Source organism: Cetorhinus maximus, chromosome 19, assembly GCF_964194155.1.
Source record: "Cetorhinus maximus chromosome 19, sCetMax3.hap1.1, whole genome shotgun sequence".
NCBI lineage: Eukaryota > Metazoa > Chordata > Chondrichthyes > Lamniformes > Cetorhinidae > Cetorhinus > Cetorhinus maximus.
The window spans coordinates 15,632,777-15,652,228 of record NC_135897.1 but is presented as its reverse complement, the minus strand read 5'-3'; the positions used below and the strand labels follow the sequence as shown (position 1 = coordinate 15,652,228).

Here is a 19,452-nt window from a genome sequence, read left to right as displayed (position 1 = left end):
ATGCTGCTGGATAGACTTGTGGAAAAGTTGAATTTTTGAGAGAAACTTTGAAGGCCATCATGGGGTCAACTTTTGGATGGTACTGTGTTTGAGGGGCTGGTATGTGTGTTTGATTTGGGCCCAAAAAAGGCCATTGCAATGGAATAAAGTAAAAAACCACCAACAATAAAGAATTGATATGAATTATCATTCATAATCTGACCTTTTTAATAATTGGAATAAATAAGAACAAAACATAAACGTAGAAATATTTTAAGCATTTACTTTACCGGTTTACATTTTCATTAGTATTTTTATAATTACAATGAAATCAGCTATTTCCATTAACATCACCAGGATCACACTTTGGTTCTGAAATTTTTGGGCTTTGACCCCTGAAAAACTAAGAGGGTCGTTCACATGAGGTATTTGAGAATTTGTGTTTTAGGCCACAAATCATGGGATCGATGTTTACCTAAGTATGTACAGTAACCCCTTGGATCACATTTTGGGGCCATTTTGTTTCCACCCCTTCCTCCTTGGACACTGCCTCATGTACAATTCACCTGTACAATTCACCTGTACAAGTCACCTGTACAATCCACCTGTGCAATTCAACTGTACAATTCACCTGTGCAATTCTAAGGACCCAGGCCAATTCTGGGCACTTTAGCCAAGTGGCGATTTTTGATGTGAGGCTGGATAACTATCATCAGCCGCCACAGAGTACCCTAGTCCCACTGTCACCCAACACCCACATAAATCACTTTGCCTTTGGGTGATGGTATAAAAAAGGCACTTGCCTATCCTTGGTCCATTATACCTTCTCTCCACTCTTAATTCAACATAACACCATGTTGTCACATTGCATTTTTAATGGAATAACACCTCCCAAGGTTTTATGCAGGAGCATCATCAAACAAACTATGTCACCAAGCCACAGATGGAGATGTTGGGCTGGATTTTCGCCCTTGAGGCAAATAACGGGAGTCAGGAAATTTCCCAGCTCAGCCCACCTGCTCTGGGAGAAAGTGCCCACAGAGGTGGGATTTTCATTCCAGGGGTGCAGGTGCTAACAAGGTTTGGGCCCGGTGACCCAGAAAATATTCTGAGGCAGCCACAGGGGCTGCTGCGTGCAGAGGAGGGTGGGTTAAAAGGGCTACCTTGGTGATATGGGATTTTGTCCAAGTTTTTTTTTTTAAAAGCTGTAAGATGCTCTAGCCCTCAGCCCTCACATTGTCTCACACCCCTCACATTTCCCATGTCCCATCCATGACATCTCATGCCCTCCACCCACCCCCAATAGCCCCACATGCTTTCCATGTCAAGCTATGCCCCCCATCCACACCTCCCATGGCTCCTCAGGCCCTCCATGCCAAGTTTTTGCCCCTCCACACCTGCCTGTGGCACTTCATGCCTATTCACCCACTATACACACTGTAGAGAACCAATGAAGTATATAGCAACAACAGAATGTGTTTAAAAAAACTTTTAAAAAGCCATTCATTCATAAAAATTGCTTTTACTACAGCCCAATAAAAGTGTCAGTCATCCAGACCTTTTTAAAGCGTCAAAAGCTTTATTGCAAGCCCTTGAAACTTATTTATCTTGTGTGAATAAATATTGTGAAATTGACAGAATAGATCACATGGCCAAATCTGTCAGCTAAGCAATGTTTTTCCTGGGGCACAACTGTTTCAACACTGTAAAGGATGGCCGAGAGCCCAGGTATCCATTAGGGTACTAAAAAACCTAGAGAAAACATTGTTTGATTGACAGCTCTGGCTCTCTGATCTATTCCGTCAGTTTCAGTTTTTATACAAGATAGAGGTTTCAAGTGCTTGCAATTTCTGCTATTGATACATTAAAGGGTCTGGATGATTGACACTTTAATTGGGCTGCTGCAAAACAACTTTTATGAATGAATGACTTTTTATAAAAAGTCACTGAGACATTCTATTGTCACTATAGGGCTCATTGGCTCTGTACAGTGTATAGTGGGTGAATAGGCATAGATGTGCCACAGCTCAGCATGGAGGGGTAAAGCTTGGCATGGAGGGTATGAGAGACCTTGGGGTGGATGGAAAGAAAGAGCTTGGCATAGGTAAGGACCTTTTGAAAGGTCCCCTCATTCAGATTAGGTCCCCTCATTCAGATTATCACTCACAACACCTCTGAGGTGTCATGAACCACAACACTATGAAAAGCTGGTCCAACTCCATGAAAATTGTGGAGGAGTAGGACATGCCTATTTCCTCAATGGAGCCAGCCGGGCCAGGAGTGCCGGTTGTAGGCTCAGGACCTGATCCAGCTCCCACCCTTAAGTAGCACTGGTGAAATTTGGAAACCCCAGGGACAGGATCCAGAATCCCAGAATCTGGGGCCAGCTGCCATTTTCACACCTCCATGAAGTCTCCTACTCCATAAAAATCCAGTCCGTTGGTTCAGGTGACCAAAATCTTGGTCAAAAAAGTAGGTTTTAAGGAGTGTCTTAAAGGAGAAAACTGAGGAAGACTGGGAGGGAGGTAGAGGGAGGAAATTCCAGGATTTAGGGCCCAGGCAGCTAGAGGCATGGCTGCCAGTGCTGGAGTAAATAAAAATAGGGATGCACAAGAGGCCAGATTAGAGGAGTGAAGATTATCTTGCAGGTTTGTGGGGATGGAGGAGGTTACAGAGACAGGGAGAGGCAAGACCACGGATGGATTTGAAAACAAGGATGAGAATATTAAAGTCAAGATGTCATTTGACTGGAGGCCAATGTAGATCAGCGAGCACAGGGGGGTGATAAGGGAATGGGACTTGGTGCGAGTTAAGACGTTGTCGACCTCAAGTTTATGGAGGGTAGAATGTGGGAGAGCAGCCAGGAGTGTGTTGGAGTTGTCGCGTCTAGAGGTAACAAAGGCATGACTGAGGGTTTCAGCAACAGATGAACTGAGTCAAGGGCAAAGTTAGGTGATGTTACAGAGGTGGAAATAAGTGGTCTCTGTTCAAATATGAGGTTGGAAGCTTGTTTCGGAGTCAATTCCATTTCGATTGCCAACAGTGAATGAAACAAATAAAAAGCTGGGTGACAGCCGAGACTGCATCTTCCTAAGGCTGCTGCAAAGATCATTTTACAGTAACTTGATAAATATTGAATGCCAATTCTGGGCACCCCCACTGCTATACAATGCTTAAATCCACAGCAGCCAACTTCAAGCCACTACATCAAAGCTGGCATGCTGGCTGTCACAAAGACTAATCTGCATGGCTATATGCTGTGATAAGGTAGGAAATAGAGCGAGGACTGCTTCTACAGGCATCCCTCGGGTACAGGTTTCAGCACCAGCCCTGCTTGTCATTCAGTTCACATGCCAGAGTTAGGCATGACAGCTATAAGTAGAGCAGGACAAGGAAGGGGTGTATTGTCTACAATTAATATTTCAAGAGCTGTTCAAACATTCCTGCATTGATATTTAAGCAGAACAATTAAGATTCACTCCAGACTCTTGACCTACTGGCCATTGGGCTCCTAATGATGTTGTAATGAGGCGAGAATATGAGCTAAACCAATAATATATGCAGATGAGGCTATTGGAAGGGGAATGGGCAGAGAGAAAAGAGAAAGTGAAAACTTAATCGAGCTGCAGAAGTATCACTTTAAATTCTGATCGCATAATCAAGCCTTCCATTCTAGAGCTGCTTCTGCTCTTTGTTGTAATAAAGTATTTCAAGTTGTTGAATTGTTCGATACCTCCAGCCACTTCTGTCTGTTGGCGAAGCGTTATTGCTGTGAGAATAAATTAATGCATCCGAAGGTAGAAGGAAGCTCATAAATCATGAGGTTCAGCAATTGAGGGGAGCTATAAGTGCCCTTTTTTAGGCCATTTCTTTGCTGCTCTCTAGCAGAGCAGAAAAATTGAAGCATCATTTTTTTTCCTCCAGCAGATCAGTGTTTTGGTATTCATTACAAGCACCACACAGGGATGGAAGGCTCTAACTAGTTTGTTTTTATCGAAATGCCGTGACAGCAGCTGATTTGACTGATATCTGCTGTCTGCTCTCTCCAGGTTCTCCCGGGATGAAGATCTACATTGATCCATTCACTTATGAGGACCCAAATGAGGCCGTCCGGGAGTTTGCCAAGGAGATTGATGTCTCTTGTGTGAAAATTGAGGAAGTAATTGGAGCAGGTACGTCTTGTTGGGTTTGAGATGTTGTGCATGTTGATTGACTTCTCCTGACTGGAATATATTCCGACTCTTTTTGCTGCTGTTGTAATTGAAGCTTGTTTTCTTCTGTTGTAAATTGAATTCCTAACTTCTCTATTCTTTCCTGACCCTCTCCCTCTTCTCTCCTTCTCGCCACCCACCTCCCCCCCAGGAGAATTTGGAGAAGTCTACAAAGGTCGTCTCAAATTGCCGGCAAAGCGGGAAATCTCTGCAGCGATTAAGACCCTGAAGGCGGGCTATTCCGAGAAACAGCGGCGGGACTTTCTGAGTGAGGCCAGTATCATGGGTCAGTTTGACCATCCAAATATCATCCGGCTGGAGGGCGTGGTAACCAAAAGTCGTCCCGTGATGATCATCACAGAGTTTATGGAGAATGGAGCTCTGGATTCATTCCTAAGGGTAAATGTTTAAGCTGGTCATCACCAAGAAGGCCAGGTCAAACAATCTTCAGCTTTTCTAGTTCTTGTTCAGTCCTCGAAAAAAGAAGCAAAACTGAAATGTAATCAAAGCTACAACAGTTAATCAGAATGGGCATGCATAAAACAATCTTCATTATTAGTGATATGGTGATTACAAGCCTGCATAATTTTTACACGGATGCTTGGATTGGCGGGACTTGTTTCCAATCAGATCAAGTTTATTGATTTATGTTTGTAACAAATGTTTCAGGTTTATATTGTAGTCTGGGAGGTTTATCTTGGACTGGGGGTGTTATTTTTTTTTATTCATTCACGTGATGTGGGCTTTGCTGGCTGGGCCAGCATTTATTGCTCATTCCTAATTGCTCTCAGGAAGGTGGTGATGAGCTGCCTTCTTGAACCGCTGCAGTCCATGCAGTGTAAGTATGCCCACTGTGCTGTTAGGAAGGGAGTTCCAGGATTTTGACCCAGCGACAGTGAAGGAACAGCGATATATTTCCAAGTCAGGATGGTGAGTGACTTGGAGGGGAACTTCCAGGTGGGGGTGTTCCCATCTATCTGCTGCCCTTGTCCTTCTAGATGGTAGTGGTCATGGGTTTAGAAGGTGCTGTCGAAGGAAACTTGGTGAATTCCTCCTGTGCGTCTTGTAGATGATATACACTGCTGCTACTGTGCATCGGTGGTGGAGGTAGTGAATATTTGTGTATGCGATGCCAATCAAGTGGGCTGCTTTGTCCTGGATGGTGTCAAGCTTCTTGAGTGTTGTAGGAGCTGCACTCATCCAGGCAAGTGGAAAATATTCCATCACACTCCTGACTTGTGCCTTGTAGATGGTGGACAGGCTTTGGGGAGTCAGGAGGTGAGTTACACGCAGCAGGATTTCTAGCCTCTGACCTGCGCTTGTAGCCACAGTATTTATATGGCTAGTCCAGTTCAGTTTCTGGTCAATGGTAACCCCCCAGGATGTTGATAGTGGGGGTTTCAGTGATGGTAATGCCATTGAATGTCAAGGGGTGATGGTTGGATTCTCTGTTGTTGGGGATGGTCATTGCCTGGCACTTGTGTGGCGCGAATGTTACTTGCCACTTGTCAGCCCAAGCCTGGATATTGTCCAGGTCTTACTGCATCTGGACATGGACTGCTTCAGTTTCTGAGGAGTTGCGAATGGTGCTGAACATTGTGCAATCATCATCAAACATCCCCACTTCTGACCTTATGATGGAAAGAAGGTCATTGATGAAGCAGCTGAAGATGGTTGGGCCGAGGAAATTACCCTGAAGAGCTATTGGACTGTGGGTGTTATGTTAGACTGGGGGTGTTACACTGCACTGGGTTGACTTTGTATTAAACGTGGTGCGGGGGGGAGGGGGCATTTCTTTTTGATTAGGGTGTTTATATTGGTTTAGGAGGGTTTGTATTGACTTATGGGGTTTATGTTGGATTGTGGGAATTTATATAGAACTGTGGAGGATTCAATCTGATTGGGGTGGTGAAAATGGACTGGGGGTGTTTTGTTGGACTGGATGGTTGTATTTGATTTGGGGGGTGGGAGGTGGGTGGTGGGGGTTGTATTGGACGTGGTGGGGGGTTGTTATATTGGACTGGGGCATTTATATTGGACTGGTTGTATTGATCTTTTGATGTGGGCGACAGTGGAAGGACAATATTCATTGCCCCACTGTACTTCCTTTGAGAGCATTAAATGTCAACCTCAATCAATCACAGGAGGCCCGAGAGTTCTCCTGGCCTCCATCAAGGACACTGGCGACCGCAGTTTGTGAAGCCCAGAGGTTGACCAAATGGCTGCCAGCTGAGGTGGAACCTCTGGCAGGATTCTGGCAGCACACACCACGTAATACTCAACTATTAACTGGTACAGTGATCAGTGTGCACAATCTATTAGCCGCACAGAGATGTCACTCTTCAGTCAGCATCATTGAAGGACAACCAGTCAAATTCTTTTCAAACAGAAGTGGTTTTTTTAACTTATGGCCAAGAGCTTGCTGCACACCTTCATTGGATCGGTGTCAGTCAGCTCTACCTGTCAGCCAGTGGTCAATACAGCTATCATTTTGTTGATGTTTCTCTTGGCCCGAGGTCAGTGTGTAACACTCTGAAATCTGAAAAGCTGGGTTCAAATGAAGTAACTAAAATCAGCAAGAGAAAAATTGAACTTAATATTGAATGGTTTATTTACCAGTGTAAGGCCGTGTGAGGTTCATTGCTAATTGCAGTGGCAAGAACAGAAGGAACTGTATAGAGCTCTCTGCTAAAGGTGTGTTCAGTGTCCAGTGCTGCAGCAATGAGAGTTTTGTCCTGTAACCCACCAGGATTGTGACCCAGGAAATCTTGGTTGCTAAATGTGTAGTACCCACCGATACAGCCTCCGAAGACAAAATCTCAGGCACCATGATGTCGGCAAATGTTCAAAAACACATTGATAAAATAAAGATTTTGAGAAGAGGTCTCACTGACAGGTCAGCTGTAGTTAGAATGAGCTCAATAAAATTGATTTGAAAAACAGCTTGAGAATAAATAAGAAGGTGCTGCTGATCTGTGATATCTCATCAAAGGTTGGATGGTTTTAATTATGCCAGAGACTTTTTCAAATGTGACTTTTATTTCACAATGGAGAAACACTCTGTCATTCACATTCACTAAGCTAACAAGCCGTTTGAATTTCTGACAGCTGGAAGCCAGTGTTTGAGTCAAAAGTTTTGCATGTTGTTCAAAGGAGGGTGAGAACGGATTTCTCAGTTAAACTATGTTGGGAAAATCATAATTCTCTGCAGCAATAACCTGGACAGACCAGGAATGTTCTGGACTGCACCAAGGCAACTGTTGGCAGTGCCTCCATCAGCTTCCATGCTGCAGGATGAGGATGTAGGAACTCAATCTCTGGTGAATGTTCTCCTGTCACCATATTTGAACCGTCCTGTGTGTGGGGTGATCAAATTTTCCAGATTCTTTTAATAGTTTCGGGCAAGATATTTTTGGCTTCTGTGTTTCAGCCTATGACTGTGGGAAAGACCTAACATCTCGAGAATGTTTTCACTTGTCATGTTGCTGAGGTAACAATTCACTCTGTGCCTCTTGGTTACAAACAGAAAAGAAAGAGAGACCCAAATTTTCACAGACAAGGAAAGGATGCACACCTTAGCCAAAATGCTGCTGGAGCCCTGAATCTGGCAGTCCTGCTCCTATATCTGGCACCCACCATTTTCACTGGTGTTGGGAGGGTGGGATGACAGTGAATGGGGGCGAGACATAGTTCACATATCCATGGTTTGCTGAGCAGCAGCACATTTAAAAGCGCAGCTGCCTTCACTCAGGAGCAATTCTCGTCACCCAGGTTTCTGAAACAGGCCTCCTGGGCTTTACAACTTTGAGAAAAAGATCTAAATCTACTGGAGTTCTAAGAGAGCTCACATACCCCTTTGGAAAGGCCAGGGACCCTTTTAGGATTGTTAAGAGTAGATATGAATGTGCGTAAAAGGTGGATAAAGCCTCTGGAACTGCCAAGTCATTTAAATCCCCTGCTCTTTAAATTTTGGGGGAAAAAACAGACTCTCAGTTTTTTTTATTCTTTGATGGGATGTGGGTGTCACTGACAAGGCCAGCATTTGCTACCAATCCCTAATTGTCCTTGAACTGAGTACCTTGCTAGGCCATTTCAGAGGGCAGTTAACAGTCAGCCACGTTGCTGTGGACCTGTAGTCACACATAGGCCAGACCAGGTGAGGATGGCAGATTTGCTTCCCTAAAGGACATTAGTGAACCAAATGGTTTCTTGTGACAATTAATGATAGTTTCAGGATCACCTGTTACTGAGGCTAGTTTTATATTCCAGATTTTATTAATTTAATTTAAATTCCTCCAGCTGCCATGATGGGATGAGGGACTATGGGGGCGGGCACAGGGGCATGGGATACCATGGATGGGAGGGTAAGAGAGGCCATGGGTGGGTGGGTGTGGGGCATGAGGTGGCATGAATGGGGAGTGCGTGAGGGTTGAGAGCATTACTGTTTTTATTATAACTAGCAAAAAATCCCAGGGCACAAAGGCGGACTTTTAAACAGCCTGCCTCAGAACTCAACTACCACTGTGGTCACCTACACGGCATTTCTGGGGCAGCGGGCTTGACTCCATTTAGCGGCGGGCTTGACTCCATTTAGCATCCATCGTGTCAGGGCGAAATTCAGGCCATTTGGGGCAGTTTCTCCCAATTTGGGTTTGGGGAGTCAGGAAAATTCCTAACTCTGGGCATCTGACTCGGGAGTAAAAATTCAGGCTAGAGACGTTCAGCTGATTGCTCTGCTCCATGATTCCATGAGAAATGCAAAGCTGTTGAACACGCACACACTCTCACACTCACACACCCACACTCATATGCTCTCACACTCACATGCTCTCTCTCATACACCCTCACACACACACACACACACACACACACACAATCACAGGGGAGGCGGTGGCAGTGGCATAGTGGTATTGTCACTGGACTAGTATTCCAGAGACCCAGGGTAATGCTCTAAGGATCTGGGTTTGAATCCCACCACAGCAGATGATGAATTCAATAAGAATTTGGACTTAAAAGTCTGATGATGACCATGAAACCACTGTTGATCGTTGTAAAAACCCATCTGGCTCACTAATGCCCTTTAGGGAAGGAAATCTGCTGTCCTTACCTGGTCTGGCCTACATGTGAGTCCAGACCAACAGCAATGTGTTTTTTTAAATTCATCCCCGGAATGCGGGCTTCGCTGGCTGGTCCAGCATTCATTGCCATTGAGAAGGTGGTGGTGAGCTGCCTTCTTGAACCGCTGCAGTCCATGTGGTATAGGTACACCCACAGTGCTGTTAGGAAGGGAGTTCCAGGATTTTGACCCAGTGACAGTGAAGGAATGGTGATGTGGTTCCAAGTCAGGATGGTGAGTGACTTGGAGGGGAACTTCCAGGTGGGGGTGTTCCCATCTATCTGCTGCCCTTGTCCTTCTAGATGGTAGTGGTCATGTGTTTGGAAGGTGCTGCATAAGGAGCCTTGGTGAATTCCTGCAGTGCATCTTGTAAATGGTACACACTGCTGCTACTGTGCATCGGTGGTGGAGGGAGTGAATATTTGTGTATGTGATGCCAATCAAGCGGGCTGCTTTGTCCTGGATGGTGTCAAGCTTCTTGAGTGTTGTAGGAGCTGCACTCATCCAGGCAAGTGGAGAATATTCCATCACACTCCTGACTTGTGCCTTGTAGATGGTGGACAGGCTTTGGGGAGTCAGGAGGTGAGTTACTCGCCGCAGGATTTCTAGCCTCTGACCTGCGCTTGTAGCCACAGTATTTATATGGCTAGTCCAGTTCAGTTTCTGGTCAATGGTAACCCCCCAGGATGTTGACAGTGGGGGTTTCAGTGATGGTACTGCCATTGAATGTCAAGTGGAGATGTTTGGATTCTCTCTTGTTGGAGATGGTCATTGCCTGGCACTTGTGTGGCGCAAATGTTACTTGCCACTTGTCAGCCCAGCCTGCATATTGTCCAGGTCTTGCAGCATTTGGACATGGACTGCTTCAGTATCTGAGGAGTCGCGAATGGTGCTGAATATCGTGCAATCATCAGTGAACATCCCCACTTCTGACCTTATGATGGAAGGAAGGTCATTGATGAAACAGCTGAAGATAGTTGGGCCAAGGGCACTATCCTGAGGAACTCCTGCAGTGATGTCCTGGAGCTGAGATGATTGACCTCCAACAACCATAACCATCTTCCTTTATGCTAGGTATGACTCCAACCAGCGGAGAGTTTTCCCCCTGATTCCCATTTACTTCAGTTTTGCTAGGGCTCCTTGATGCCATATTTGGTCAAATGCGGCCTTGATGTCAAAAGCAATGACTCTCACCTCACCTTGGGAGTTCAGCTCTTTTGCCCATGTTTCAACCAAGGCTGTGGTGAGGTCAGGAGATGAGTGGTCCTGGCAGAACCCAAAATGGGCCTCAGTGAGCAGGCTATTGCTAAGCAAGTGCCACTTGACAGCATTGTTGATGACCCCTTCCATTACTTTACTGATGATGGGGCGGTAATTGGCCGGGTTTCTGCGTGCAGAGCATATCTGGGCAATTGTACACATAGCCATGTAGATGCCAGTGTTGTGGCTGTACTGGAACAGCTTGGCTAGTGGCGCAGCAAGTTGTAGAGCACAAGTCTTCAGTACTATTGCCGGAATATTGTCAGGACCCATAGCCTTTGCAGTATCCAGTGCCTTCAGCTGTTTCTTGATATCACATGCTGGTGACCTCCGGAGGAGGCTGAGGTGGATCACCCACGGCACTTCCTGCTGAAGATTGCAGCAAATGCTTCAGCCTTACCTTTTGCACTGATGTGCTGGGTTCCTCCATCATTGAGGATGGGGATATTTGTGAAGCCTCCTCCTCCAGTGAGCTGTTTAATTGTCCACCGCCATTCACGACTGGATGTGGCAGGACCGCAGACCTTAAGTCTGATCTGTTGATTGTGGGATCGTTTAGCTCTGTCTAACACTTGCTGCTTATGTTGTTTGGCACGCAAGTAGTCCTGTGTTGTCGCTTCACCAGGTTGACACTTTATTTTTAGATATATCCTGGGGCTGATCCTGGCATGCCCTCCTGGACTCTTCATTGAACCAGAGTTGATCCCCTGGCTTGATGGTAATGGTAGAGTGGGGAATATATTGGACGATTAGATTGTGTTTGAGTACAACTCTGCTGCTGCTGATGGCCCACAAAGCCTCATGGATGCCCAGTCTTGAATTGCTAGATCTGTTTGAACTCTATTCCATTTAGCATGATGGTAGTGCCGTATAACACGATGGAGAGTACGTTCAACATGTAGGCAGGACTTCGTCTCCACGACGAGTGTGTGGTGGTCACTCCTACCAATACTGTCGTGGACAGATGCATCTGCGGCAGGCAGGTCAGTGAGGATGAGGTCATGTATGTTTTTCCCTCTTGTTGGTTCCTTCATCACCTGCCGCAGACCCTGTCTAGCAGCTATGTCATTTAAGACTCGGCCATCTCGGTCAGTAGTGGTGCTACCGAGCCAGTCTTAGTGATGGACATTGAAGTCCCCCACCCAGAGTACGTTCTGCGTCCTTGCCACCCTCAGTGCTTCCTCCAAGTGATGCTCAACATGGAGGAGCACTGATTCATCAGCTGAGGGAGGGCGGTACGTGGTAATCAGCAGGAGGTTTCCTTGCCATGTTTGACCTGGTGCCATGATACTTCAAGGGGTCCGGAGTTGATATTGAGGACTCCCAGGGCACCTCCCCGCTGAGTGTATACCACTGTACCGCCTGGGTCCGTCCTGCCACTGGGACAGCCTATTTCAAAAATTAAAACGCCTCTACTTATGACAAACAGTGAGAAAGAAAGGAGTTCAGGTTTGCCTCTCTCACATATCCATCACACTAAAAATTCCTAACTACTGCAATGTAGGATAAGGCCAGCAAAAATTGAATCTATAAGAACTTAGCATTGCTGAGTTGGTGTTTCTCTCATATGTGAGTCACACCCCGCGCCCCCGCCCCTTCCCATTCCGGCAAAAATGGAATCTGTTGGAATGGGATTGAGCTGAGATAGGACAGAACACCTGTGAGTGAAGCTCTTTGTTTAAACTCCAGACAGTAAGCCTTCACTTTTGTCACATGCACATGGGTGAGAATGAGGTTAGGTTAGGGGAAGATGCATTCCAGAATTAAATAGCTTGTCAGTACTCCCTTGAATGTGGTAACAGCACAGTACTGATGAAACCATACCCCAGCAAAGATTCCAGAATTCCAGGTAGAGCAGTGGGGAAGCTGTAATATTTGATGGAAGAGGAGCTGAGGTGAAGTCAGCCATTTGTGTGTTTTTCCTTTGTGCTCTCCTCACATTGTTGCATTAAAGACCTCCCTTTCAGATTTGTCTTTTCTTGTTGAAAACCTCCCAATCATGTGCTAATGAATTTATTCATTTCCCACAGCAAAATGATGGGCAGTTCACAGTGATCCAGCTGGTGGGAATGATGCGGGGTATTGCAGCCGGGATGAAGTACCTGTCGGAGATGAACTTCGTGCATCGTGATCTGGCCGCACGCAACATCCTAGTCAACAGCAACCTGGTGTGCAAGGTGTCAGACTTTGGCCTGTCACGCTACCTGCAGGATGACACCTCAGACCCCACCTACACTAGCTCTCTGGTAAGTCCGAGTTTCACATTGACTGCATCAGCTGGGACAACAGAACAAACCTGGGGAGTGGGGGGTGGTTCCACTCGAGAGGAGTGTAGATCAGAGAGTCAGCACAGTGATGGTGGTTCCCTTCACAACCGCTCTTAGTGCCATCAATCCTGCTCACCTGTGTGCAGGGTGTCTGAATATACTCAGATGCATTCAGAAAAATGCAAAAGAACTCTAGGGAGAATATGACAAGGGAGTGAAAACAGCATGCTGGTAGTACAATACCTGTCTAAACTCAAATTCACCAGCCTCACATAGGATTGCTGGCTGATTGTGGAAGCAAATGTAGAATATCTGGGTGTTTCTCATGTCTTCTATAGTCATTGGTCCATTGCTGTTTGTTGGTCCCATCTGTGGGACAAGCCCTATCTGTCCTCTCACATGGATGTAAATGCTCACAAGGTACTTTCCAGAAATTCACAGGGATTCTCCCTGGTGTTCTGGTCAATATTTATCCCTCAATCAAAGTAATTTTTTTTTAAAAAAGATCACCTGGTCATTTATCTCATTGCCACTGTGGGATCTTGCTGTGTGCTAATTGGCTGCCTTGTTTCCTACCTTGCAACAGTGGCTACACTTCACTGCCTTGAAAGTGCTTTGGGGTGCCCTGAACTCTCAAACGGTGCTAGATAAGTGTAACTCTTTTTTATCCCTCAGCCCTTTGAAACGTACAGATATCTTGGGCTCCAAATAGATAGAAGACTAATAGTCTTCCTTGTTACATTCTTCTTCTCTTCAACATAAACGTACCAATCGTGCACAGAGATTGGTGAAACAATAATGTGGGTTCTTTATTTGAAGATAAGACTATCTACAGGTAAGGTTAACTGGGACACTAAGTATAGTATGTCTAATCTTGACTACTGCTGCCTGCAGACTGACTACAAGTCATGGGACTAATAAATCACATCCTGTCGAGGTAGTAATGATTGACAGTGGTTTGAGATACGCCCCTTTAAAAGTGCATGTCATCATATCACAACACGCCTGACAAGCTGAAATCATTTGAATGGCACAGTTTATCTTGTAGAAGGGGAGGGATGTTGTAGTAGCTAGCTGCTCTAAGTAACATGTGTGTGATTCTTCCCTTAGGCTAAAGGTCTATGGGTGTCTGTTGTGTTTTCAGTCAGCTCCTTTATTAAGAGTATAAACCAATTTACATAATGGGGTAAAGTTTCTGCCTTGGGCACAATCAGCCATCTATGTTCAAATTGCACCAAAGTTATGTCTGTTTTAAGTGTTTTCTTTGCTCAATTTTCACTCAAACTCATTTGCATGTCAACAAATGCAAAATCTGCCTTGAACCATCACATTGAGGCAGCATTTTAGAACATAATTTTCTTTAAATGTTGCTTAAAAAATATATTCTGAGCTATGTTTGAGTGGTAAAACTGGTGCAGTTTTATTAACACAGCTGGAAAAGGGTTTATCGCAAAAGAGCAAATATTTTTAATCAGTGCCTAGTCCGGCAGCCGTGAGAAGTGAAAATGACCTTAAAAAACCATCCAGAACCATTTACTTGGTTCATTGGTGTACAGTATTCAGTTTCCTAGTTAATTAAAAAGAATATATTTTTAAAATTTTAACAGGTGCCTATTAATGCCCATGTGCCTCATTTTAAGAGTCTCTTCGAAGGCCTGCAATGGGGCTCAATTAGTGCCAACTCACCATGCTGATTAATTTAGTCTGGGGCATGGTTAGTTTTGTGGGCGGGGATGCATCTAGTTTAATGTTTTTTTAAACTAGTACAAATTAAATTTCTGCAACCTTTTGTGCAATTTTTAAAAATTGAATTTATGCTGAAAATGTCACAGCTTTTTGTGCTGCTTTGACCAAATATAGGCGAAAAGCTGTGAAAAGCGCAGTATAACTTAACAGAAACATCAGGCCAACGAATGAATACACATGGGCTTTAATTAGAAGGTAACATTGTCAGCTGCATATGATCCCCATGTTTCATTACATTTCACTTAATTAACCACCACCCATACATACCAAACCATAGAGGGTTGCTGGTGCTGGAAATCATCATACATTGCATTCAAACGATTCAACAATGCCCTGTTCTGATTGTGATATATTCAATGCTGAGGGATGTTTATTATCTGGGATGAATTTTTCCATTCTCACTGTTTGGGTAAAAAGTTTCTCAGGAGTCTGCAAGTCTTTCTTTCTTTCTTTCCTTTGACTTGTACATCAGCCCCTTTCATCCTATCGTTGGGGCCATGTCTTCAGCTGTCTGGGCTCCAGACCCTGGAGATAGGCGAGCTAGATGAATTCTCTTGCCTGAAGCTGTTACTACATTGCTGTGTTAATAACAGTGAATGCAGAGGTTGGACCCAACAAGAGAGTTGCACCAGCTGCTGGCCATAGATTACACGTTATCTCAACATGGGCACAGCTTCGGCACTGGATGTTAAATTGACCACAGTCTGGAACTCTTATGCACCAGCTTTTTCTGAGCATCCTCAGTTGATGTCCACTATGCATCAGTGTAATAGGCTCTCCATTTCTCTGCTCAGAAGGCTTGTCAACTTTTAGAGAAAAGGGCAAGGGGTGACCTGACAGTGGTCTTTATAATTATGAAAGTATTCGATGGAATAACCCTAAAAAAGAAGTCTCAGCTTGTGAAGGAGTCCAAAGCTAGCGGCCATTAACATGAGATGGTCACCAATAAATCCAGTAAAGAATTCAGGAGAAACTCCTTTATGTCCTTGTCCGCATGCAGCAAGACCTGGACACATTCAGGCTTGGGTTGATAAGTGGCAAGTAACATTCGTGCTGCACCAATGCCAGACAATGACCTTCCCCAATAAGAGAGCATAATCACCTCTCCTTGATGTTCAAATGAGTTACCATTGGCAGATTCATCATCATCAATGACCTGGAAGCCACCAATGAACAGAGGCAGAACCAGTCAAGCCATATAAATGCTGTGGCTACAAGAGCAGGTCAGAGGCTAGGAATAGTGCAACAAGTAACTCACCTCCTGACTTCCCAAAGCCTGTCCACCATTGACAAGGCACAAGTCAGGAGTGTGATGGAATATTCTCCACTTGCCTGGATGAGTGCAGCTCCCACAACACTCAAGAAGCATTCCGCCATCCAGGACAAAGCAGCCTGCTTGATTGGCACCCCATCCAATATCTTAACCATTCAATCCCTCCACCAACAGCTCTCTGTTCTGCAGGGTGTGCTGCCCACAGGATGCACTGCAGCAACTGACCAAGGCTTCTTCAACAGTGCCATCCAAACCTGCGATGTGTCCTGCCTAGAGAGACAAGGTGAGCAGACACATGGGAACACCACCACCTGCAAGTTCCCCTCCAAGCCACTCACCATCCTGACTTGGAAAAATATTGCCATTCCTTCACTGTCACTGGGTCAAAATCCTGGAACACCCTTCCTAACAGCACTGTGGGTGTACCTACACCACATGGACTTCAGGAGTTCAAGAAGGCAGCTCATCAATGCCTTCTCAGAGGCAATTAGGGATGGGCAATATATGCTGTCAATGATGCTTACATTCCATGAACAAATAAAAAAAGACGCAGAAAGTAGTTAGGACGTGGAGGTCAATACTACATAGAGCAGTTGAAGTAAGTGGCATAGATGTATTTAAGTGGAAGCTGGATAATTAAATGATGAGGAAAGGATTAGAATGATATCTTGCTAGGCTGAGGTGAAGTAAACTTTGTGGGAGGGGAAGCTCATTTCTACAGGAAGGACTATCATTCTATTGATGGGCAGTTAACATGGGATGCCAGCCACATTATTTTGCCTGAAAACACCTCTCACCCTGAAAACTTGCATGCCTTGTTTATACTTTGGCAACTCTACAATCCTATTACTGTTGAGTAAAAATAATTACTGGGGACTAGAGATAACCCCCACAGCCCTCACTTCTGACATCTCACCAGCATCCAAGCTCAGACACAGAACTGATAAAATGAAGCATTTGGAACCACTTATGGTAGTTATTGTCATGTTTAAATGCTACATATTGATAAAACCATTGTCCCAATAATTGTCCAATGCATGTTCACCGTCTTTCAGGTGAGACATTCAACTGATCTCTCAGCTGCCCTCTCAGGTGGATACTGTAGGGCTGGTCAAATCCTGACGCCACTGTATGCAGACTTGTGTTTTTTTTCTATTGCACATCTTAAATTCAGTAATTTCCCTTCATAAGTTAGCTCTCTAAAGCATGAATCACCCCTTTGTCACCCTGTGACATACCGCATTACTGCACCAGAATGTCTAACATAGGAGTAGTGGACAATTCAACCCCTCGAGCCTGTTCCACCCTTCAGTCCGATCATGGCTGATCAACTCATTGGCTCAATATCCCTCAATACTTTTACCCAGCAAAAACCTATCAATCTCAGCTGTGAAAATTTCGATTTACCCCCAGCACCCATTTTCTTTTCCCTAATCACCTTTCAGGTATTCCTTTCATCCAGAGATGACCTTAACATAGGAGCCTCCTGATTTATTGAACAACCCACCTGTGGACTTTGTGCAGGAGAGAGAAACTCTTTTTAAGTAAACTGTATTTATATAGCATCTTTTACATAGTTAAACATCCCAAGGTGCTGCATAGGAAAGTTGCTAAACAGTATTGCAAGATCCCACAAGTAGCAATGATGAGATATCAAGGCCAAAAGCTTGCTCAAAGAGACAGGTTTTAAGGAGCATCTTAAGATTCACTGATCCAGTACTTACATCAGCATATATTCAAACCTGACATTGAAAAGGCCAGACCTCTTATCGTGGAATTTTGTCAGAAGTGTAACACATCTTAACCCTTCAACATCATTGTTAAATGCCTGCCACCTGGCTGCTTCTGTTGTGCTTCAGTCAGCTAGGCTTCCAAATGAAAAAAAACAGCAGGAAGAACACCATACACATAACCTGTACACAAAAACAAACCAATCAATGTATTGATCTGTTGAGGGAAGTGTGAGTGCAGACAAATTCACACCACTGTCACACAGAAACGCACACCTCTCCACATGCTACACACATACACACATACACCATACACCAAACACGCAGAACACTGTTGGGAGTATTTTGCCAGCTGTGTCTGACAGGTTGTAGAATGATACAAACTGAACACCTCTATCTAGTGTGAAGAAATGACAGCGCGCAGCCAAGCGAGTCAGGGTGTCAGTCCTTGTATAATATGAGAGGTTTGCTTTGCCTACTTGATGCATACCAATGTCAACGAGTGACAGTGATATAAGTACTATTGCCTGAAAGCAAGAGAGAGAGAGATAGAGAGAGCACATCTCTTGCTTTTGACTATTTCCCTTCTGCTCTTTTGTTTGGCTAAAACAGAAGAAGCTGACCGCTTTTAATAATTAATCAACTACTGAAGTGGAAAAGCAATTAATCCTGAGACCAACTAGGCTGCCTGGACACAGAGGTAGTTAGAAGGCTTGGTGACTTGCTGATAACAGTGTCAAGGTCACAGGTGCCCATTGTAGTGCAGGCACTAATTTTCAGAGTGTAATTTTGATGTACTTGTTACCCAAGATTCAGTATTAAATACTCCCTGGTCAGGTGTGGCTCAGGTTGGGTTCAGAGTGAAGCCCCCTGACAACATGCTCCATCTGTCACCACAGCACCCCACCAATCTGTCCCTGCAGGATTGCCAAAATGGCTTCTGTGTTCACTCACATTGACTAATGGCTTTAGCGCTGAATCATTGCCAGGACTGTGCTGTGAATCTGTGCCCTGTATGAGCTGAGCTGCAGCTAACTAAACCCATTGGTGCATAGGTCCTTCATTGCTGGTGGAGAGAGGGAAACATCACTTCATTACCATGGGCTGGATTTAGACCAGGTCTGACAGGGGATTGGACCCAGTGTACCATCCAATCTTTTCTCCATCATCAAACAAATTGCATTACTGCCTTTCTAATTATGGTGTAAAGGGAACTTTGATTGTATGCTTTTCCAGTCAATGTTACTAAAGGACAGAGCCTAGGCAAGATCAAATATCCAGTAACCATGCCCAATATTAAGTCAATATTGACCTTTCTCTGCCAACTGGAGATGGGGAACAAGTGGGTTTGTCAAGCTGAAGTTGTCTCACTCTGAATTGATTCCTGAGGAGAATGCCAGGTTACTCAGGCACACATACAAAAGCAAAATACTGCGGATGCTGGAAATTTAAAATAAAAACAGAAAATGCTGGAAATATCCAGGTCAGGCAGCATCTGTGGAGAAAGGAATGGGTGGTATTTTCCGTGCCCACTGGCGTCTGGTGTCATGGCGGGTGTGAGTGGACAACATGGCGGGAGGGCCAAAAATCTGTTTGACGACGTTGGGAAACATGTTTGCAATCGTCCGCTTTGCCCGTCAATGGCGGGCCGCATTTCCCTCCACCACACATTGGGAACTTCACTGTAATACATCTGCATATCATTATAAGCCCAGTTCGCCGGAGTCATCCCCCCCACGCTGGATCATCCGAGCCCATCAGCATGATTGCACACCGACGGGTTTCACAACAGCATTTATAGGGTGTGCACCTGTCGGGCTGCACTTCAAGGGAAACATGGAGGTGAGTGCACAGTAACGTTGTGCAGCGC

General features: G+C 44.9%; 1 protein-coding gene across 1 annotated transcript in view; it reads left to right on the top strand.

Annotated features, from left to right (window-relative positions):
* The window catches only part of LOC144693664 (ephrin type-B receptor 1), a 540,104-nt gene that overhangs the window by 462,849 nt on the left and 57,803 nt on the right, over positions 1-19,452 (top strand). The window contains exons 10-12 of the mRNA XM_078563531.1: positions 4,029-4,151; positions 4,342-4,589; positions 12,597-12,812. Of these exons, the coding sequence (XP_078419657.1) occupies positions 4,029-4,151; positions 4,342-4,589; positions 12,597-12,812 (587 nt within the window). The remainder of the gene's footprint in view (positions 1-4,028; positions 4,152-4,341; positions 4,590-12,596; positions 12,813-19,452) is intronic.